General features: G+C 48.8%; 2 protein-coding genes across 7 annotated transcripts in view; one reads left to right on the forward strand and one right to left on the reverse strand.

The window, feature by feature from the left end:
• TNKS (tankyrase) overlaps nucleotides 1–4,248 on the reverse strand; it is a 140,291-nt gene extending 136,043 nt beyond the window's left edge. For all 6 annotated transcript variants that reach the window (XM_080343278.1, XM_080343276.1, XM_080343279.1 and 3 more), the window contains exon 1: nucleotides 3,734–4,248. In XM_080343278.1, coding sequence (XP_080199404.1) covers nucleotides 3,734–4,232 — 499 coding nt within the window. In that variant the 5' untranslated portion in view covers nucleotides 4,233–4,248. The remainder of the gene's footprint in view (nucleotides 1–3,733) is intronic.
• A 6,799-nt stretch (nucleotides 4,249–11,047) lies between these two features.
• Nucleotides 11,048–23,591, forward strand: part of MFHAS1 (multifunctional ROCO family signaling regulator 1) — a gene marked incomplete at both ends in the record, with an annotated part of 29,761 nt that continues 17,217 nt past the window's right edge. The window contains 2 exons of the mRNA XM_080344088.1: nucleotides 11,048–12,468; nucleotides 12,673–14,246. Of these exons, the coding sequence (XP_080200214.1) occupies nucleotides 11,048–12,468; nucleotides 12,673–14,246 (2,995 nt within the window). The remainder of the gene's footprint in view (nucleotides 12,469–12,672; nucleotides 14,247–23,591) is intronic.

Here is a 23,591-nt window from a genome sequence, read left to right on the forward strand (position 1 = left end):
GTCAATAGCATTCCCCAAAGCGGGGGGGGTGGGGGAAATCTACCTCTCACATACACACAGAGCAACCAGCTCTTTTGGTTATGCTGGCTAAAAACAACACCATCACCAAAATCAGGATTATAAAATCAGTTTACAGAGGAACATACAGCACAGACATAACAAAATTTTTCAACTAGTAAGGGGCGTAACACAGTAAATGTGTTCATCATCTGGTGAAATCAACATTAAGATCTTTCTCAAGGAAAAAAAGGTAACACATCTTTAGATTACAGAAGGAGTGCAACAGAAAGGAAAGGGAGTGGAACAGTTTGTCTCATTCAATACAGTTTGAAGGAGAGAACCATTAAGCAGAACACAGGATATTCCAGTGAAGGGGCAGAAAATACAAGAAGCAGCAAGTTACTTTAAATACCAGTTAACACTCCAATTATTCAGTGGCACTCTTTACCACAGGATGAGTTTCTACTAACATGTAGAAACGGGTCCTGCTCAAATAGTTGCTGAGCTATGAACTGCACGAAGAGCATTCTGAGAGGTATCATACACAAAGAGGGCAAGTGTATAACTCTTCCATAGACACCTGCTTTTGGTCACCAGCATGGATAAAACCTTGAGCCAAACATACTTTTGTTAGTGCCTAGCACAGTTGGGGTTTTTTTAATTCTTTTTTAAATTATAAGCAAGCTAGTTTTATTTGAAAAAACTGAATGCAAAGCTATGAATACATCAATACCACCACTTAACTTCTTTTTTGCATATTAAAGTCACTCGGTCACTCTCAAGTCTTTAGAATCTGCTTCTTACTCTGACTCTTGAGTGCTGCTGAACAATATCCAAAGCCTGCACTGGTGCCAGGGACCCAAATATCCTGCAACCCCCACTACAGTCAAGACACTACTGAACTTTCTTCTTTCCAGGCATGTGTACACCTCTGTAGAAGAACTCTTCAAATCACTTGCAAAGGGAAAGCTGAACACCACATATCCTGAAAGACACTCAGAATTTCAAGAGAGGGTCTGCTAGAATAATGGTCAAGTTGGAGGATGAAAGGAAAATGATTCTTTGTTTGACCTCTTTCTGCTTGACAAGAGAGGTCCTGATATGGCCTCAGTATTAATTTCTGCCTTATTAATAGCTAACCAAAGCAGGTCAAATTTATTCAGCATACTAGCTGACATTCCAAAGAGCTGAAAAACTGATTCGTCTTCATTCAGATCAACTGACAATTCAGACACCCAAGATAAGGAAAATCTAGATCACACTGTTGCTTCAACTTCATGTGGCTGCGCACATTTTATCTGGAAGTGGATAATGGACAGATGACCCCAACTTCCAGAAACAGATTGAGATCTATTCCCAGCTTTTAAAGTAATTGATTACAGAGATTTCAGTTCTCACCTTATCCCAAGCTTACATATTTGCTAAGGATTCTGAATGCTCTCAGAAGACATTCCTTTTATTTTTTCCTCTGTCATGAGAAGGAGATAAAGGTAATTTTGAAACTAGAAACCTCACAAAGCATAAGGAAAACTGAACCTAATGCTTTTTACAGGAAACTAGAACTATGGAAATTGTTCTTCCTTATTAAAGTAAAAAAAGTAAAAGTAACTTAACCGCCCAGCATTGCTGCTAAAAGGGTCATCTGAGAAAACCAGAGTGAGTTAGGGAAATGAAGAAGAAATTAGAAAGAAATGAAGAAGAAGAAATTAGGAGACAAATTTCTCTATCACAAATCACAAGATCAGAAGTAGAACTCTGTTGCCATTTAAAAGTTTAGCTTCAAAGGATGAAAGAAGAAGTTTAAAACATTGCATAGTGCACTCTCCAACTCCTGATCCCCTAGTGAAGACCACATAACTCACACTGAAGTATGGCTCATAAAACATGAATTATTATCCATAACACATCTTCAAATACACAGCAGACATCTATGCTCATAAGCAAACAAGTTTTATTTCTCCTGTTGCCCACAAAGAAGAAGGAGATCAAATCAACACACTGCATCACTGGCAGATAAATACTACCCAAGATCAGTTACATTCAAAACATGTGCTTACAGACCTTTCCAAAATCCAGGACCCAAAGATTTCTGTAATAAGAAATCTGCCTAATGCTATTAACATGTCAAATCCATTTGGACCATATATATCACAGTGATTTGAGATAAAATATATACAGTAGTTAAGGAAAGTCTTTCAGTCTAGAAAAAAATAGATACAGGAATTTGTTACACAGACCAACCTCATGCTACAATGAAGCACTTTCCATTGCTATCACAGTAACATCTTATTGACACTATCAACTTTCAAAGCCTTAACCCCTTAAGTTCTGTCCATTTCTTCTCTAACCAAAAGAGAAGTTACCACTGCAGCTTCAGCAGTACCATTTGTACTAGCACTGAAGTTACAACTTAAGATCTCAGAGTTTAAAAGTAAGCAGCAAGGACTAATTTTAAGTCTGAATCAAAAACAAGCAGAGCAGACTCCACATGAGCCCTCCAAAATATTAATAACTTCAAGCGGACACATGCAGTTGTACCAGTGTTATGTTCCAGAGTTCACTAAAATTAAGTTCATCTCCATACCCCAGGAGTTCACTGTGTTTTAAACGCCACTTGTGCAAGTGCTAAAGCTCAGGCATCAGAGAAGAATGAAAAGGAAACTGCTCGTGACCAAAAGTTCCCTTAGGGGAACACTTGTACTTTGAAAATGAAAACAAACCCATACAATTTCAGAGAGTATTATCTGACTGATAAACTGAACATCACTATTCAGAGTTCCAAGTAACACTGTGCCATAAAATGCTAATTTTTATAACAGATTTCAACACGGTGCTTTAAAGCCATACACCCACATTTAAATATTGACCACTCAGCACAGACTTGTTAATTTTCTTAATTTATGTGTACCAGTGCACAACTTAAACATGATCTGTCCCTTACTTACATGAAGTCCAGTCCTGTGACACTGTGGCATACATCAGAAAGCCCTCAGCCAGACCACAAATCTAGTCCTGATGCAAGCCCTGAGCTAGGGCTGATCATTTAAAATATTTTCCTCATTTTACTTTTATCACAGACTTTACATGTCTTGTGCCTCCAGTGAAGACCATGTCCTGTACAAAATGTTCTCCTTATGGACTACACTAATCTTTTCCCCAGCCCACTCAGACCACAGAGATGCAGAGACCGATCAGCAGCTATGCCCAAATAGAACTAAAAACTTACTAAGTACAATCCTACCAAGTCTACATGCATCAGAGGGGTTCCTGACTTTCAAAAAGTACTACAAGTGAAAACCCTACCTTCCAGCCAAGCTTATCCTGAATTCCGGTTTCTCACTTCCCAAGCACATGTGCACAAGTTTGCAACCTATGTGTCAAACACAAAGTATCTACTTTTAGATCACACAGTTTCCTTCACGCCTCCAGGATCTCCTCTGCCATTCGTTTCACCCAAAGGAAGGATCTTATTCCATTTTGAGTCAAAAGAGATGTAACAGCTGTCTCCCCACCATCTCCAGCACTATGCCGCCGGGGCACTGTGCCCACTGTGCCCTCTCAGCTCAGGCTCGAGCTCTCCCGACCCCCCGAAATGCTGGAGATCCACTCCCCGAAGCCAGGGAAGCCAGGTCGGGAGCTGTGCCCTCCCTGTCGCGACACACTGGCCGGCACTGCCCTCGCCAGGGACAGGAGGCCGGACGGGCCCCGGCCTCTCCCCAGTCCCGGTACCCACCGGCGGCGAAGTGGAGCGGCGTGGACTTGCGGCCCGCCATGTCCTTGGCGTTCACGTTGCCCGTGTCCACCAGGCGCTTGACGCGCGTCACGTCCCCATTGCGGCAGGCCTCCAGCAGCTCGCGGAACGCCCCGCTCGCCGCGCCCGGGCCCGCCGCCTCGGGACTCTCGGCCGCCGGGCTGGACGCGAGGGACGACGATGCAGACGAGGAGGAGGACGAGGAGGAACTGCTGGAGCTGCTGCCCGAGCCCGGCGGCGGGGCCGGGGCGGCAGCGCCCGCACCCTCCGAGCACTCCGGGGCCGGAGGCCGCTCGGCGTCGGGGGGAGCCTCGCCTTCGGGGCCGGCCAGGCTGTGGCGCTGCGCGGCGGGGGTGAGGTCAGCCGGTGCCAGGCTGGGGCTGCGCGGCGGCGAGGCGGCGGCCGGCGGCGAAGCCGGTCCGGGCGGTGGCGGCGGGTGATGGTGGTGATGGTGCTGGGAGCGACGCGGCGCCGCCGCCATCTTCACCCTCCTCCGCCCCCCCTCCCGGCCCCTGTCACTGCAGCAACCGCGGCAACCCCCACCCACACTTCCGCCCGCATCCGGCCAATCCCAACCTACGGCGCCCGGACATGACGCCCGCGTTGTGGCAGCGGGGCGGGGCGGGTAGGGGCGGGGCCTCACCTGGACCCGCCCCACGGCGGGGCAGCGGCTCGCGCCTGCCCCCTGGCGGCCGCCGGGTGCGCCCCTCCGGCGCGGGGCGGGCGGGGGGCGAGTTCCCGCCGCGGCTACCGGAGTGCGCCCGAGCGCCGCGGGAGGCCTGAGGCGGGAGGCGAAGGCACAGCGGACAGCGCGTGCCAGCGCCTGCCAGCGCCGAGTGAGACGCAGGAACCCCAGGCGTCCGGGACCGACAGAGCCCGCTAAGCGCCATGGGGAGTGAACTGCAGAGGAACGGGCAGCACCGTTCCCGTATGGGTTTTGTGATTGGATTTGGAGGGCGAGACCAAAATGCTCCGGGGTCACTCATGTCCACGGGGGACATGAACACTTGTTACAGATAAACTCCTCAAGTTGGGAAGCTCCAATAACTGTCACCAAGAGATCTCCGGTTCACTTACCGTAACTTTAATCCGTGAGCACAGGGGAGGTTCCAGTGACAGGAATAATATCAACAGCAACAATTCCTGGAGAATTCCCATACAGCGGGCACTGGGGCTTCCAGTGCTGGTGGAGCAGCAGTGACAGGTCAGGGAATGGGGAAAGCGATGGGGCACTCCAGTGAAAGGCAGGGACTGCGGCTGGTGCCAGACAGCCTCATCCTGGCAAACAGATATGCTGGAGTTGCTTGGTTGCAGAAGGGCTTTGGGAAGTGTTTGTGTAGCACCGTGTGACGTGCTGGAGAAGTCCTGACCAGGTCTAATGCTAGGGGCACAGAAAATCAGAAAACAGAAATTCAGAAGAAATTGGGATCTGGTCTAGTGCTACTATTAAAAGTACCTATCTGCCAGTGATGACATGAAATCATTCACCCTGACTGGTGGCACAGCACATGAAGATCCACTCAAATGTGCCTGGCTCAGCTCTTGCTTGTGTCATGACTTTGAAGTCATTGGCCTTGACCATGCACTGAGAGCTTGGCAAGACTTCCCAGACACCCAAATGAAGATAGTTGCTGCCTTACAGCCGCCTTGCAAGTCAAAACTCCCCAAAGGACTTTGCAAGCTAATTACAACAGCCTCTTTGTCAGGCCCGAGCTTTGTGAGACATTTAAGAGGTCAGAGCATCAGTGTGCACTTGTTCAGCTCACCACTGGCTTCCTGCAGTCCTATATTTTACCAGCCAGTTGCTTTTGTGACATTAGTGGCAAACAAATCACATCCATTTGCCCCTCTCTGTATTTCCCATAAACCAAGGTTACAGACAGCATCACTTCTGTGAAGTGTATTGGTAGGGAAGCACTTGTTCTACTTCCTGAAAGATTTTAAAATATACAAGTAATATTTTTTGAGATTTGGGATTCATGGTGGCCTTAAAAATTCATTGTTGGTTGTAGGACCAAATAAGAAATGCTACACTTTGGGTCAGCCTTTCCTGAAAGCTCTGCAGAGAAGGACTTGAGGGTACTGGTGGATAAAAGATTGGACATTAGCTGGCAATGTGCACTTGCAGGCCAGAAAGCCAACCATGTCCTGGGCTACATAAAGTGAAGCGTGACAAGCAGGTCAAGGGGGGTGATTCTGCCCCTCTACTCCACTCTGGTGGGACCTCACCTGGAGAACTGAGTTCAGCTCTAGAGTTCTCAGTACTGAAAAGACATGGGTCCGTTGGAGAGGGACCAGAGGAGGCCACAAAAATGATCAGAGGGGTGGAACACCTCTCCTATGAGGAAAGACTGAGAGAGTTGGGCTTGTTCAGCCTGGAGAAGGCTCCAGGGAGACCTTATTAAGGCCTTTCAATATATAAATGGGTCTTACAAAAAAGATGAAGAGAAACTTTTCACCAGGGCCTGTACTTACAGGACAAGGGACAACAGTTTTAAACTGAAAGAGGGTAGATTTACCGTGGATTTAAGTAGGATTTTTTTTCACTATGAGGATGGTGAGACACTGGAACAGGTTGCCCAGAGAAGTTGTGGATGCCTCTTCACCAGAACTTTTCAAGGTCAGGTTGGATGGAGCTTTGAGCAACCTGATCTAGTTGAAGATGGACCTGCCCATGGCAGGAGGGTTGGACTAGATGACCTTTAAAGGTCCATTCCAACCCAAACCTTCCTGTGATTTTATGAAAGCTGTGCCTCGGAGGGAACAAGTAAAGGGATTAGGATTCACAGTAGGAGACCTGCCTGTGGGGAAGTGAGGCCTGGCCATGGGTTTCACAGAGTGTGATGCCAAGCAGTTCTGGGGATGTACCTCCTGTTCAGACCCCCACCTTTGGGTGGAGGTCCCTATCCCATTGCAGCTCAAATTTTCCCTAGCCTCCACCTTCCTGCCCCACATGTATAGCATCACTACTCCCCTCAAGAGAGATGAAGCAAACAGCAGTGCTCTCCACCCCAACCCTTTTCTTTCCCCTTTCCAAAGTATGTCCAGGACCCCTTTAAGTGCTGCCATCTCCATTTGTATATGGCTTGGTGTGCCTTGGGGTAGATTCACATAATTCCTGCAGAAACGGTGGGCAAAACAGTGTAGGGAATGCAGTTCTGGGCAAAATTTCCTCGTTCTTATAGTTTTATACTAAAGGTTGAGGAGGAACATGGGGGAGATCTTTAAAGTCATTCAGTCAACCCACTGCTTGTTCCCTGGCCAGCCACCGAGCCCTTGGACATATGGCTTCTTCAATTGCTGCTGAAGCGGGAACCTGGGCAATTTTACTGTCTGGGCTGTGTGTCTGGTGGTGTGGAAGACACAGACTCTCCCAATGGGATGCCAACCTTGCTTGATGGTTGTGTCAGAGCCCAGGAGATTTGCAGTGCCCCACAGTGCTCCCCATGTTTGCTTGCCACAGAGGCTGGATGCTTCTGCTGAGCCAATTTACATTCATGTGTTGTCACAAGTGGCTGATTATATTTGCAACTCTCATCCCACAAAACCCACAGTGAGGCCCTAAAATGATGTTCATAACTCAGTGTCTTTTACCTGACCCAGGGGGGAAGTGCTTTAGATAGAAATCTCATTAATGATGCAGCTGCAGGGCTCAGTAAAGTGGAGACAACTCGGACTTCAGCTGAATAATTGAATGCTGTCAATAGGACTTTCCAGGGCCACTATTTAGAATTAATAACTCCAAATGCAACTCTGGTATATAATGGAATGCACTAAATTTGGATTGATTTCTTTTTCTTTTATCCTTTTTTAATTTTTTTTTTTTTTTTTTTTTTTTTTTTTTTTTTTAATACCAAAGTGCTTTATAGCATTGCTGCCAATTTTACAGTGACCTGCCTATCAGCACCAGCTGATGGCAGCTAGAAGAGAGGCTTGGAGTGGTTTCTGAATATTTTTAAGCTCCAGCAAATAGAAAATGGCTCCAAGACTAACATCCAGTGTGCTAGTACTCATGTTTAATGGACTTGTAGTAATGCTGATGAGTAAATCAAGGAAGTGAGGAAGTAAACTGGAGAAACACATCTCCTGTGCATTAACAGACAGAAAGACGAGATCATCTAGATCTGTAGCAAAAGATACATTATCTGAGAAACAAAATCTTCCCTTTCTCCAGAAAGTATCTCCATCACACCTGGCAGCTTTAGCCAAGGTGAATGGGTTGAAGAAGCCAAGAGACATCATCTGTGGCTGCTTGAAGTTACTCACAGATTTGCACACCCATGCAGGTATAGTAGATTAAAAAGTTAGGTTCCTGGTAAAGCACCAGAGCTTTCCTCCTCGGACAACCTCCGAGCAGCAGCAGGAGTGTCTTTGTGCCAGCATGCTGCTCATCATGTTTTTTCTGGCGTAGCTTCTTTCACCACCTACAGGAGCTCACCAAAGGTTGACTCATGCTGCATGACTTTTCTTCCCCTCTTCATTACCTTTGGGAGGCATTTAGCTCCTGCTGCTTTGCATATTTTGTGATAGGGTTTTTCACAGGCAAAACTTCTGCTGCTTAGACCAGTTCCCTGGCTGTCCTTGCATGCTGTCAGAAAGATGTATTTAATACAGGCCATGACCCCTAGTAGCAGGCAAACAGAGATAAGTGCTTCTCTCTCTGGTATTTTTCAGCTGGCTGAGTCAAGCAGCTGCTCAAAGTGTCCCTGCTGGAGGGGTATGTACAGTGTTCCCATGGGAAACAAGATGGTAGCGCAGAGTGGCAGCCTTTCAGGTTACATTTGCTGCAGATCATAGAACAACTGAATGCCTGCCTTGGCTTCAGAGAGGATCTGCAGTGCCCATGAACATCATGGGGTAAGTGGTCCCCAACGATGATGCTGCTTTGTCTTTACCTTCACAAGACACAGGGAGGAAGAAAATTAGCTGCAAGTTTTATCTGGAGTCAATTTTCCCTGCAGAGAACTTTTTTTTCTAGAAGCATTATCTTGATTTTAAAATGTGATTTTGATAGTGACAGGCTGAGTGGCTTTGCATGTAGAGAGCTGGAAGTGAAACCATTGACTGACCTGTTATCACAACAGCAACTGGGGAAGAGGATGTGGGAAGAGAATGACTCTTTCCCAAGGAGGAATTGAATGTGCTACTTTTGAAGTGTGGAAGGAGACAGCTCCTTTCAGCACACAGAGGAGGGCTCTATTTCCCAAGTGATCTTCAGGAAAAGCAAAGACACAAAAACTGGGTTAGCCCAAATAAAAGGTGTACTCACCCAATGCCAGGATACTCTGAAAATAAATGAAGGCAAGCCTGGAAACTAGCTCTAAATGGGCACAATTAAGCAAGAGGCCATGAAGTATCTGTTTCCTGGTGTCAGGATCAGACACCAGCCAAGCAGGAAGAATGGAAAGAGTTTTATCCCCAGGTTCAGTCCCTCTCAGTAGAGCCTCCTGGTTCATGAGTTTCCCTGCATTCATGCTCCCCCTGAGCCCAAGTGTAGTCCATGGAGCCAAACCATGGTCCCAGACCCCACGACCGCCTCTGCTGGCTTTAGGCAGATCCTGAACCCAGCTTGAAGCTGGGTCTTACCTTCACACAGCCATGCTTTCTCACAGGCCCGTGGGCTTTCCTCCGTTTCCTTTGCATCCTTTGTTTGGCTTTACCAGCCAACACTGCAGTTTTTTTCCCTATGCAGGAGTGACCTCATGCTCAGGAAAGCATTTGGCAGAAACCTGCTCAAGGTTTGTTAAGATTCAAAGGGCCTGAAAAGATTATTTTGCCCCTGCATGTCTGTTGCTGATGGCAAAGACAGCAACTGAACCTGAGCCTTTGTGATCTGTAGTTTTAGTAGTGAGTAAATTCAGTAGTTTGGTGCAGTGACTATGGCTCTGCACCATGTCAGTTCAGCTCTCTTCTTCTGCACAAGTGGGAAATGTGGTTAGATGTGCAGGGCTGTCCAGAAGAGAAGGTGTCATTCTTGTGAGGGCTCTCCACAATAAAAAAAAGAATAAAGGCTGTGAAACTGTTTTCCCCATGGGTCACCCTTCATTTCAAATCCTTTGCTGTCTCTTCATGGCTCTGAAGTAATAGCTGACAGCATGCTTTAATGGTAGCTGTTACAACATGACAAAGTGAGAGGAAGCCACTGTTCTCAAGCACGCAAAGCAGGCTGGTCTATTCAGTGCTGTACAAAGACAGTGACATTTTAAAACCTCTGAGCCTTTGGGCATGGTGTATCACTGGCATTTGTAAGGATAACGTCACACTACTCGAGAGATCTGAGTGTCCACAGCCTCCGTCAGCCTGCCTCACCGCCCTGCTATAGAACGACCCTGTTTTCCCTTCTATTTCCATCACTGTTTCCCCAATGGTGGACATTTCTGGGCATATTTCTTCGAGCCCTAGGAGCAAAGCTTGACTGAGGATCGTGAAGAAGGCAGTGTGTAGGGTCTGGCCAGATGTACACAGCAACGGAAACAAAGCACGGCAGGAAGGTGGCAGAGTTGCTCTGACTAATCAGAAGGTCACCGGCTTTCTCACCCTCCAACACGGAAACACCCGTATTTGATACGACTAAGGTTAATCTCGGTTTCATGCGGGGCTGGATAAAAACAAACAAACAAACAAACAAACAAACAAAAAAACCCAAACCAAAAAACGCTCTTTGCCTGGTGCGAGGATGAGCACCACAACAGATTTTGCTGTTACTCCACGGGGTGAGCTGTGCTCAGCCACCCGAGCGGTTCACAAACCTCGCAGCAAGACCAAGGGCAGGGAGAGATCCCTCGGCAGCGGCTGCAGCCACACGCCGGGCATCCAGGGAACCGCCGGCACCGGCGGGCTCACCCCACCGGGGGCACCCGAGGGGCCCCAGGGAGGCGGCGGGGCCGCTCTCTGGGCCATGCCAGGCAGAGCAAGGGGCAGGAGCTGGGAGGCTCTGGCCGGACGTGGGGACCCTTCCTACCCGGGAGCAGAGGCCGGGGCGGGGAGTCGCGGAGCCGCCCGCCCCCACGGCAGGGCCGGCGCTCCCCGGCGCGGCGGGGGCGGTGCAGGAGCCCCCGGGGGCGGTGCGGGGCGGACCGTTGTCCGTGTCCCGCCCCCGGCGGGGCGGTAGCGGCGGTTACGTGCGCGGGGCGGCGCGGCTGGTAGTGCCGGCGCGGAGCCGCGGGGAGCCCCGGTCTCGTCGCGGTGGTGGCGGCGGCGGCGCCGCTCAGCGCGGCCGCGCCCATGGCGAGCGGCGGCGGCGGCGGCAGCGGCGGCAGGTAGGGCGGAGCGGGGCGGGAACCCGCTCCCCCGGCCATGGCGCAGACGGAGCCCCCAAAGGCGGTGCGGCTGTGGCGCGACGCCGCCCTGCGCGCACGGAAGCTGCGGGGCGGCTCCGGCGAGCCCGAGCCCGAGTCCGAGCCCGAGCCAGAGCCGGACGCGGGGCCGCCGGGGGGGCCGCCGTCGCCCCCCGCTGCCGCGCCCCGCCGCTCACCCCCGGCGGCGGCCCTGGGGGAACTGGAGGCGCTGAACCTGAGCGGGCGGGGGCTGGAGGAGCTGCCCGAGGAGGTGGGCGCCGCCCTGAGCGGGCTGCGGGTGCTCAGCCTGCGGCGTAACCGGCTGAGCCGTCTGCCCGACGCTGCCCTGCGCCACCTGAGCCGCCTGGCCGAGCTGGATCTCAGCCACAACCGGCTGCGGGGCCTGGGGAACGGCGGGGCTCTGGCGGGGCTGCGGGGCCTGCGCAAGCTCAGCCTCAGCCACAACGAGCTGGGCGCCGAGGGCCCGGGTCTGCCCCCCTGCCTCGCCGAGCTGTGCTGCCTCGAGGAGCTCGACCTCAGCTTCAACCGCCTGCGCCACCTCCCCGAGGGCCTGGGCCACCTGCGGCACCTCCGCGCCCTCGACGTCGACCACAACTTGCTGCCCTCCTTCCCCACCCTGCTGCTGGAGCTCGGCGCCCTGGAGGAGCTCGACTGCTCTGGCAACCGCCACCTCGGGGCCCTGCCCGAGGGCATCTCTGCTCTCCGCCGCCTCAAGATCCTTTGGCTGAGCGGCACGGGGCTGGTAGCTCTGCCCGAGGGCCTCTGCCAGCTGAGTGCCCTTGAGAGCCTCATGCTGGATGGCAACCGGCTGCAGGCCCTGCCCGCTGGCTTTGGCAGCCTCCAGCGGCTCAAGATGCTGAACCTCTCCTCCAATCTGTTGGGGGAATTCCCTGCTGCCATCTTGGCGCTGCCCAGTCTGGAGGAGCTCTACCTGAGCCGCAACCAGCTCACCCTGCTGCCGCCTCGACTCTGTCAGCTCCACCAGCTTCGTACCCTCTGGCTGGACAACAACCGCATCCGCTACCTGCCTGACTCCATTGTGCTTCTCCACAGCCTGGAGGAGCTGGTCCTGCAAGGCAACCAGATTGCCATCCTGCCAGAGGGCTTCGGGCAGCTTTCCCGTGTCACCCTGTGGAAGATCAAAGACAACCCCCTCATCCAGCCCCCCTATGAGGTGTGCATGAAAGGCATCCCCTACATTGCAGCCTACCAGCAGGAGCTGGCCCACTCCCAGCCTGCCCTCAAACCCCGCCTCAAGCTGGTCCTTGTGGGGCTGAAGGATGCAGGAAAGACCCTGCTGAGACGGTGCCTCATGGAGGAGGATGGGCAGAGGGATGATGTGGGAAGTCTGGAGGCAGGGAGCACCCAGCCAAGAGAGAGCCCTAGGCAGCTGCAGGACATTGGGAGAGTGCCAGTTGGGTGTTGCCCCTCCCTGGAGCCTCGGGGTGCTTCTTCAGCCCAGGTACCTGCCATGCAGCAGCTGGAACATCTCCCCATTGAGCAGCAGGACTTCCATTCTCATGTGCCCTCTCACCGAGTGAAAGGGGAAACACCGTGCCCTATGCTGTCACTACCTCTGAATGCCCCACAAATACCATCAGGACTGGGACTGTCAGGAGGCAGCAAGGGCATTGAGGTAATGGACTGGACAGCAGATGCAGAGAGGGGCCTGACATTCATTGTGTATGAGCTGGCAGGGGACCGCAGCTATGATGTGATCCAGTCTTTCTTCCTCTCTCCTGGAGCCTTGTACGTGCTGGTGGTGAATTTGAGTGCCTACGTCCCTCAGCACTTCTACCCCTCTGTGGGCTATTTCTTGCACTGGCTCGGTTCCAAGGTGCCCCATGCTGTGGTGTGCATGGTGGGAACCCATGCTGACCTTTGTGCGGAGCGGGAGTTGGAAGAGAAGTGCCTGGACATCCATCATCAGATTGCTCAGCAGGAGAAGAGGGATGCTGAGGGCCTCCAGAGCTTGGTCCAGCAGGTGGACGAGGCTCTGGGACAGGACTTTGACCTGCGCTGCTCCAACCCACATGCTGCCTTTTATGGGGTCTCGGACAAGAACTTGCGGCGAAAAAAAGCCCAGTTTCAGTACCTTCTCAACCACCGCCCACAGATCCTCTCTCCAGTGCTGCCTTTCAGCTGCCGGGACCGTTGCCAGGTGCGTCGCCTGCGAGACAAGCTACTCTCGGTGGCTGAGCACCGGGATATCTTCCCGAACCTGCACCGCGTGTTGCCCAGGTCCTGGCAAGTGCTGGAGGAGCTGCACTTCCAGCCACAAGCTCAGCAGCTGTGGCTTAGCTGGTGGGACTCTGCTCGATTGGGCTTGCAGGCAGGCCTGACAGAGGATCGACTCCAGAGTGCCCTGTCCTACTTGCATGAGAGTGGAAAGCTGCTTTACTTTGAGGAGCACCTCACCTTGAGGGAGTATGTGTTCCACAACCTGCCGCTGCTCATTGACATCCTCAACATCTTCTGCCAGCGAGATGCCACTGTGCTGCTCCAGAAACTGCTCAGCGACACCCACATTGACGAACTGAGGGCCACTCAGCTCCATCATTATGTGGAAGGCTTCTTGCTGCACGGCCTCCTCCCTGCCCATGTCATCCGTCTCCTCCTTAAGCCCCACATCCAGAGCCGGGAGGATCTGCAGCTCATCCTGGAGCTGCTGGAGAAGATGGGGCTCTGTTACTGTGTCAACAAACCCAAATGCAAGCCCCTAAATGGGGCAGCTGCTTGGTACAAGTTTCCTTGCTACGTGAAAAATAAGGTGCCCCATGCAGAGGCATGGATCAACAGTGCCAACCTGAGTGGACAGTCCTTCGTGGTGGAGCAGCTGCAGATTGAATATAGCTTTCCATTCATTTTCCCACCCGGCTTGTTTGCACGCTACAGTGTTCAGATTAACAGCCACGTGGTTCAGCGGTCAGATGGCAAATACCAGATCTATGCCTACCGGGGAAAGGTGCCTGTGGTGGTGAGTTACCGGCCTGCCAGGGGATCTCTGCAGCCAGATACTCTGTCTATTGCTAGTCATGCGTCCCTACCAAATATCTGGACAGCTTGGCAAGCTATTACCCCCTTAGTGGAAGAACTGAATGTTCTGCTTCAGGAATGGCCGGGCCTGTACTACACTGTGCACGTCCTCTGTTCAAAGTGCCTTAAAAGAGGGTCACCCAACCCACACACCTTTCCAGGTAAGGCACAGCCCAGCTTGCCTTTCATCTCTTCTGGGGCTTTGTCCCTTCTAGATGGGGGTCTTACGGTGTTAGTTGTAGCTCTGTCTCTTCTTTTTTCTTTTTTTTTTTCTTTTCTTTTTTTTCCTTTTTCCCTGCTCTGCTTTACCTCCTTTCCCTGGTGACTTGAGTCATGAGAGAAAATATTAGGGTAGCTCCAAGGAGACAGGCTTAAAATAACCCTATTCTGAGATGAGGGGGGTGTTACATCCCCCATTGTCTGTGCCTTTTCTCTCTGCTTTCTGGGTTTTGGCCCAAAGCATTGATGGTGCTATTGTTGAAAAGGTGCTGGCCTGTCCTGCTTGTTTTGATTCCTTTGAATAGAACTGGGGTTTTTTTTCCTAATTCACTTTACCCTGCAGCTCCCCCATCCTTGCGGCTATTTGTAAACACAGAGAGAGATGCTTAAAAGACCGCAGGTGTCCCACATCCTCTGCCCTCAAAACCTGGCCTGTGCTGCAGCCTCTCTGAAAGCAGGAAAGCTCCTGCTGGTAGACAATGGGTGTGTTGGTCTCCATGGCCCTGTATAAAAAGCACTTTCTCATATCTGAACCCTGTCTCTAGCAGGAAGAATTCCTTCCTGAACAGAGAGGGATACTCCATCTTCTTTGTTTAAGTGTCTCACCTATAAGTGATTCCCAGACTGTGCTTTTTGGAGCTATTTTTGAGAGTAATTATTTTCCTTCCTCTCTTCCCCTTCATCTAATGAAAAAAGCATCATCTCTCTCCTCTGGAACGTGACTAGTCGTGGTGCTTTTTCAAAGCAGATGCCTCTGAAGTCATGTTTTTATCGGTGGTGTTTTCCAGCAGCATCTATTTTACTTTGTACATATGCAGGTACTGCCTCCTAGCCTGTGTCCTCCCTGCTTTCCTTGGGTTTGCTATGGGAAAGGTGCTTTGGTGTGTAAATCTGTGTGAAATAAAAACACACCCTGGACTGTAAGCAGCACTCTAGAAATGTGCATTTTTTTTACACACACACCATGCACCTATGTTTGGAAGTGTGTTGGATCATTCTTTATTTACACATAGCCTGAAATTGTGCAGGAACTGGAGTACGATTAGATTAAAGCAAGCAGTGGTGCTAAATTGGTTTGTAGGAAAATGTGAATAATAAGGTATGTTTTGGGATTTGATTTTTTTTTTTTTTCCCCCCCCTCTGGACCTTGAGAATGAGATACTGTTTGCTCCTCAGTCTGCATCCTGGCTCCACTGATTGTGTCTCCCTCTAACTGTGCTAGCTTATGTAAGAGCCATTAGCCTGGCAGGGTGAACCCATGCTGTGTGTGTTGCTGAGTGGTATCTGCATGCTGGGTCTTGCTCCTGACATGGTGCTATGTGCAATGTGATCTGCTTTCCAAAAGAAAAAAAACAAAACAAAACACTAAAACTAAAAATAAAACACAGAACTCCTAAAACAAACAGGCAAAACTAACCAAACAAACCCAACCAACCAAAACCAAACCCAAACATACAAAATAAATGAAACACACCAACCAAAACTCCACCAAAATGAGCCAAGACAACAAACTGTGTGTGCAGGTGTGATGGTGGCTGCTGAAGGTTTATCTTGTGAATAATTCAGGTCTGCAGGCACATATCTCTCCTTTTTTTTTTTTTTTTTTTTAAAGCAAAAGGGTGGCATTGAAATTGAAGGGCTTCCCTTCCGGTTTGGCTGTGCCATATGTGTTTCCTTAGAGCCGGGAAGGGATTGCTCTCACCTGGAAAGGGGAGGCACAGGTCAGCCACGCATGTTGAGCATAGGAGGAGTGGAGGCTCGTGTGCCAGACCTCCAAACCCTGCCTGAGTGGTGCTGCCTGTGGAAAGGGGGCTGCAGCATCCAGGGGAGAAGCCAGGCCTTGCTGCTAGGAGCACAAGACTTAGCATCCCAAGTGGCCCTGCCTTGGGGCTGGGGGTGACTGTCTTAAGAGGAATACCATATGAGTCTAGCTGGGGGAAAGAATGTTGAGAAGACAAATGTGTTTCAACAGCAGGTCTGATCTGTGGACATGCTGAAGAGTAAGTAAAGGCTGCAGTTTATCGAGAAACCTGCTTGTCTTCTTGGATTATGCTTGAATCTAACCCAGCTATGACCTGGATTGTATGAAAAATGTGAACCATGATTTGGCTTGTGGAGGCCTGTATGCCTGCATTTAATCTAAAATATTCTTAGTATTCTTTGCTGTGTATCTGCTCTGTGAATAAAAGCCTGTTCAGGAGCCCCCAAATGGCAATCATGAAACCGAAGACTTTTTTTTTTTTTTCCCCCCTGATTTTGTTAATCAGGAGATGTGTTTAAAGTCATGCTGCCAGGCTTGCTCTCATGCAAGTGAAGACTGGTTGGCATCATTTTTGACAGCATGTAGGAAAGAGATGGGTCTAATGTTATGAAAATGTGTAGCGAGGGAGATGTCTGTGTATCTTTCCAAGGTTTTTCAGAGGAAATCCCTGGCAATTACAATGGTCCTAATTCTTAAATAGGGGTGTGGTCTTTTTAGAACTGTACTGAAGAACTGCTTTGCAGCCTGTTGACCTTAATAAGGGAAATAGTTCTCTGAAGACACTGCCAAATTTGTGCTCAAAAATGGAAGTACAGTCTGGCTGTGTGTCTGGTTGTGCAATCTGTGTCGTCACTCATGAAACCCATGGTGCATTCTTTGATCGTCCAAAATTTTCACTGGAATCCCCTTCAAAAAGGGGACTTGGTTGTTCATGAACTGAGGGTTAATCCTTGCTTTTCTTCTCCTTCCTTTTCTTCTCAGTTGTGTGTGCACATACTCTGTAACTTCCATTGATAATACACACAGAAATTCTCTAAGAACAAGCTAGTGTTTATAGAAATGATTGAATAAGAGTTGAGATTCTGGATTCAGTCTTCTGAGGGCTTATTGCAAACAGTGAATAGAAGTGTTATAAAATGCCTTAATGGGGACCTTTTGAGGAAGTTTTCATATTTGAAACAGTTTTGTAGCTGGGTGAAATAGTAAATGAATGGGCATCTGAGCTGGAATCTCAGTGAGCTTTGAGGCTGCAGTCGTCTGCTTGGCTGATAAGTGGTGTATTGAGTTCTGGGTTTTTTTTCTCTTTTATATTTGCACTATATATGAATAAAAGTATCTCTGCCAGGCCAAGGAGAGCATAGCCCTGCTTGGAGTGACCAAGCGTGTTCACCACTGCAAGACAATGAGACCTCAGTTGGGTTGTTGCAGGCATTAGGAAATGGTGTGATTTTATTTATTACCGTGTTGTTCTTTTAGCCCCTGGACTGAAGGACTTTTAGGTTCTTCGTGTCCCATCAACTATTTAAGTGACTTGGCATTGCAGGGGTGGGGGGTGGTTTGCTGTCTATTTGATAGCAGACATACGTGCTTTGTTGGGGCAGATATGACTGGATTTTCCAAGCTTGCCTTGATGTGCACAGCTAACTGCTCTGCTGCTGTCTACTCTTGCCCTGTGCAAGGCCGGGTCTAGGCCACCCTGGGCTCTTCCAGGCTGCTGTCTGCTTGAGGTATCCTGATGCCTGATGTGTGATCCTTTAGGTGTTTTTTGAGGGGGGAGGGATTGTGCTTGACCAGTGGTTTTCCTTTATTCCTGCCTCTGAAGTTAGTAAGAATGCAGACATAAGAAGGCCAAGGACTTTTTCTGTTGCAGAAGGAGGGCAAAATGCTGTCATGAGCAAGACAAGGTGATCTGTGTTTTCAGAGATTTAAAAATGTTACAACAGACAAAGCCACGGGCAAAGGTACTGTGTATGAGCCTAGCAGCCCCTCTCCAAAAGGGGTTGGGGAGCTTTGAGAGAGCTGGAGGACTGACAAGAGCTCTCCTGTGGAGAGGGAATATGTATCTCCTGTCTGAATTGTTGACCGCTTCCCAGGGTATCGGAACAGGGAGGAGATCATGAGCCTCCACTGTGCCCATCTCCCACATCAAATGTGAGCAGAAGCAAGGATTGTATGCCAGTCACCTTCAGGGGTACAGATGGAGGTATTGTAGCATAGTTCCCCTATGAGACTCTCTGTCATGGCTAGTACAGAGCTAATTCTAGGCCAGCTTATTCATGTAATTCAAAGTGAACCATGCTCACCATCCCTGCATTGGAGTCAAAAGCAAGCATGAACTCTCTTGATGGCTGCAGTGGAGTCAGGAGATAGAGAGATCCTATGATGTGTCATGCTGTCAAGTCCTGTGCAAGGTGAGGAGGGAGAAGGTGGGACTGGTTTTGTCAGAAAGGCTCAAAAGTTGCTTCAAAATCTTGGCTGCCTCTCAATGAGAGGCTGATGTCAGGTGTCTAATTGTTCTTCGTAATTAAATGGTAAGCGGCTGGGGTATTTTTCACAGACAATTGCAGTAGAGCAACACCTACTTGTAATAGAGCCCGATGCTAGCATTTCACAGCCTTTTATTTTCCCCATTTGAGGGTGGAGTCTTTATTTTGTGACTTCCAAAGTAGATGCTGCAGCTGTTTTGTGGCTGTTGTCATCCTCCTCTAAAAGTAGTGGCTTCAGGAGAGTAGTGTGGCATAATCAGAGACAGTGAAGGGAGACTTCAGCATAGTGTGAGCACAGGACACAGATGTGGAACTTGCTAAAATTACTTGAAATTAGGATGGCGATGTGCATGATTAACACTGTTTGAAGGAACCCTTGTCCTTACGTACAAAGTTCCTACGCGTTTCTGCTAAAGGAAAGATTCTCTGGTATGTCAACTCTGGTACAAGAAAACCCTTCTGGTTTGTACCTTAACAGCTCGTCTTGCCCTGCTGTTGCAGATGAATGCAATGCACCTCACTCTGATGTTCTCTCTTTAGCAATAAGTTTTATTGAGGTAAAATAATAATTTGACAGAGTTTAGTAAATTTGATGGAATTTAACAAAGTTAACAGTGGCTTGACAATGTTCAACATGTTCGATGGCAAGATTCATCATCATGGAGGAAATATACACAGGAAAATTGAGCTAGCCTTGTTAGAATGTTTCACACAGAGACCAGAGATGCAAATGGTAAGGTAAACCCTCCCATTGAGTCACAAGGTTCAGAATGGACTCCCTTGCCTTCTAAACTCCTTATGGAGCCTAGGTTCAGCTAGGTCCCTTCTTAGGCCCAGACTTGGTCAACTGTTTATACATAAGTGTAGAGAATAAATACACAGAGTAAGGGAGACCTTACTGTTGATTCACAAGGTTCCGAATGGACCCTCTTGCTTTCTAAACTCCTCCTCAGAGAGGAGTCTAGGTGTGGCTGGATCCAGACTTAGTCAATGATTTATGTCTGAGGGTAGAGATACAAGAAATAAGGGTAATACTTAAATTGCATGCTGAATTGAAACTATCAAGGCAAGCTCAAAGTTACTATACTACAAGCTTATATGCGATATCAGTCACTTAACAACGATCTGCTTTTGGTAAAAGGTCTCTGTGCCTCAAGGAGTAACCCTGAGAGGTGTTCCAGCTCAAGGGGAGGTGACCACTGTTCAACCACACTGCTGAGCAGGGATTGCTCAGAGGCGGCTCACCCAGGCTGTTCTATTTATGGAATAAAGTGGTTGGCTCGTAGTCAAATCACATGTGATGGGAAAGGTATGCATGAGACTCCTCATGCCTACAACTTTCTTTGTTCATTGATAAATGAGTCTTGGAAAAGCTGCCCGCTGTTTGTCCATCTCTCGCATGACGGGTGTTCCAGGCTCGTGGGCATCGATGCTCACTGTGCCACTCTGCTCCTCTTGTGGGGAGCTGGGGAAGTTCATGGCCCAGCCACGGCTCAGGCCTTTGCTGCTCTGGAGCCTGCACCAAACCATTGCCAGCCTGGTCAAGGGGTTGAGTGCACCTGTCACACCTACCCCATTCCCTGTGGGAGTCATCTCTGGGCTTTGGGCCTCTGGACTTTGAGCTGATGTCAATGAACTAGGGAAACACTAAATTTGGTTGACTGGACCTTTTTGGTTTGGTTAGTGAAGCAAAGCAGAGTTTTTGGCCTGTAGTGCATTACTTTTTTTTTTTTTTTGTTTGTGTGTTTTACTTTTACAGTTGCCGAAATTTGTCTTTGCAGGAAATGACCTATAAAAGAGATGCTCAGTACCAGATTATTGTTTGTTTCATTGCATGAGAACTATTTGAAAGCTACTGACTGCAGGGGTGAGATAAAATTTTGATGTAGGTTTTCCTGTCTCTAGAGTCAGTTGTTTATATCAGGACTGATTTGTGCCCTCCTTCTGCATGCTGTGGACAGAGGTGTCACAAAACATGCTTTGCTGCTTGCTATGTTCATGCACTTCTTCTTCATAGAAACACTTCAGTGTGAAAAGTTCTCCCATGTAAGTTTGGTTGAGAGGTATCATGTGCATGATCCACATGCAGATGTTAAGTTCCTACTCCTTTTGCATCTTGAGATGGTAGGAAATCACCAACAGCACTGAATCTTTGTTGCCTTTTGATGATGTTGTGAACATGTTATGTGACATTGGGATAGAGCTGTGAAAAAACAAGTGTAAATTTAGAAGTAAAATATTAGTACATCTGGTAGGTAATAGTGCAGACTAGTTGTTTGGCTCTTGAAAGTAATTTGCCAAGGAAGAAGGGAGAAAATGTATTTAATGAAAAATTCTGTGTCGTGTTTGAATTCTTGGAAGTCAGAGTAAAAAAAAAAATTTGATTGCCTTTTCCTCCCCCACTCCCATCCTGTTGTGAGTAGAGGAGGAATAACCTGGCTGATAAGTAAATAAAACTGTGGTCTGAGGATCAATACAAGGTGATCAGTTAGGTCCTTTTATCTCCCTCTCCTTGCTTGTGGTACTTGTGCTTGCTGTATAGATGCAGACAACTGTGAGAATAAGCCGGCTGGCTGGTGCCAAATGAGGTCGCCTCTTCTCAGGTGAGCTTGTGGGATGCCAGTGTAAGGATGTGCTATTTAAGGGAGCGCCTTGTAGGGATGAGGAGTGGAGAGGGAGTGCTTAAAGTACCCTGTCAGTTATAACAAATCAAACTCCTCCTGCTGCTGCAAACAAAATGTGTTGGTGCTTTTCGCTAGCTAAGAATGTATCTGGGTCTGAGAAGGTAATGCAGCTGGGTTGTAGGAGTCTCAGCCTGCCTCCTTGGTCTGCTATACAGTGATCTCCTTGCCTACAGCAGGAGAGCTGATGGGATTCTGGTGACCACAGTAAGGAGCTCTTGTACAGAGAGCAAGGAGGCCCTGGTGGTTTTAGAAGCTGTGGAGTGGGTGCAGTCTGCAGGTTACCTGTGTGGATGTGGCCTTTGTTCCAGCTGAGCAGCTGTCCTCTAGTGGTTTCTTTCTTGGGAACCAGATTTAAGAACTGGGGTTGTGAGATTCAAGACCTGTGAAACAACTGGCTGGTTGGCATTGGGAGAAATTTAGTTTGGGGGTTCAGCTGGACCATCTTTGAGAGCTTATGGTTCTGCCCCAGCAGGTTGCTGGAGGCTGAACCATATTGTACTTGTGCTATTTTCCTGGCTAACGCTTGGTTTTGAATGTGCTGATCGAGTTGCCAACATGGTCAGTGGCAGTATGGTTTAGGAGTGATTCAGACTCCATGGTTAGGAGTGACTTGCCTGTGGCCAGTGGATGGAGACTGTAGGCAGACTGAGCCGTGACTGCTAGAGTGCTTGCCTGCTTGAGTTGGCTGTAGTTTAAAGCAAAACCTTAATTTCAGATTTGTTTGTTTGTTGTGGGTTGATTGTTGTTTTGGTTTTTGTTTGGGTTTTTTTGTGTTTTTCTCTATATTTCCAAGTGGTCATTTTCAAGAGCTCTGCACTTCTCCCAAAGGTGTGCCAAGTACACCTGCTTACTAGTTCTAGTTGTGGCTAGGTGGGACTCCTGGGGGAAAAGTGTGAAACTGGCCTAGGACCTATGGACTTTACAAGGTAACATTAATTTTGAATTGACAATTCAGCATGGCAAGCTCTGCATGAACCAGACAACAGCTTTGAGATGAGCTAGGCACTTCTGTAGGGAAGCCCATTAAAACTACCACTTTGTGAGAATCAGGCTAAACTGGACTGCGGAGGCAAGTAACCTTCAGAGCAAAACAAAGCTGCATCTTAAATCCTGTTCATACCTGCCCAATTTTGCCACATGGTGACTCGGAGGTGATGCTTTAATATTCCAGGAAGGGGATGTATTGTTGATGCAGGTTACACTGAATTGTGCTGATGAGATGATGGGAGGCTTCTGCTGGGCTTTTGTACTGTGTTTTCACAAACTTGGCTAAGTGCATCTCTCCAAGGCCCTTTATGAAAGCAATACCAGGATATCTTCCCCTTTACCCGGTTGTAGGGTGATGCTTGCCAAGTGTCCAGTTTAGATAAGCACTGTTATTTCTGTTATGTACGAGGGAACCCAGACCTCCCAGACCATTCTGGGAGAGGTCCCTCCTCCTTCATCTGGTACCCATCACTTTCTGTAGAGTTTTCAGGCTCTCCTAGTTATGGCATAACAGGAAGGAAACCAACAGAGGCACAAAAATGGTAGGACAGGGATTTCTGGAACTCATGCTGTGATTTATGATAAAAATTAATATTGTAGGTTTTTGTCCTAATAATGCAGATTATGGCATACTTTGCTTAAGACTTAATGATCTGTGTGTAGTAACTCTACAATTTGTGTGTGTTGAATTCCTCTCAGAGCATGTTCTTCACATTTTTTGCAGGTGTTTTCCAGCAATACAGAGTGAGCCGTGGCCTGTGATAAGCGATGGATCCTGCCCTGTAGCAGGGTAGGGTTCTTGATGAACTTTCTAAAAAATGAATTGGCCATGGCTTCCACAACACCAAAATCTGCGAGGTTTGGCTCGAGATGGAGGTGCTTGACCTAATTTGCTTCCCAGGTATCTAGCTGCTGTTTCTGCCACATGAAACCACACAGTGGAAAACTGTTGAACGTGAACACAGTGATTGCATCTTGCTTGACTTCGAGAGATGTGCAACACATTTGGTGCCTTTGTATCAATGCAGAGGACTGCTAGAGACCGATTTGTCACAAACCTACCTCAAAACAAGTGTCCTTGCCTCTAGTTAGGCCCCTTGCTACAAGGTCAACAAGCAGAGGATGAGCTTCCTGCAGCAGAACAAACATGTGTCTTTGTTGCTTGGCCTCTGAAACATTGTGGTGGACACAACAGAACTGTAAAATTGTCCTGCAGCACAGATAGAGTGCTGCACGGTACAGCAGCACCCTGCTGCACCTCTAGCTGTTGTGGACCTGTGTTGCTGACTATCTAATACCTTTCTCCGCTCGCTGTGGCCTATTTCTCAGATGCAGCAGTCAGGTATAGATAGCAAGCAGTTATTCTCT

This window comes from Nesoenas mayeri, assembly GCF_963082525.1.
Source record: "Nesoenas mayeri genome assembly, chromosome: 4".
Lineage (NCBI taxonomy): Eukaryota > Metazoa > Chordata > Aves > Columbiformes > Columbidae > Nesoenas > Nesoenas mayeri.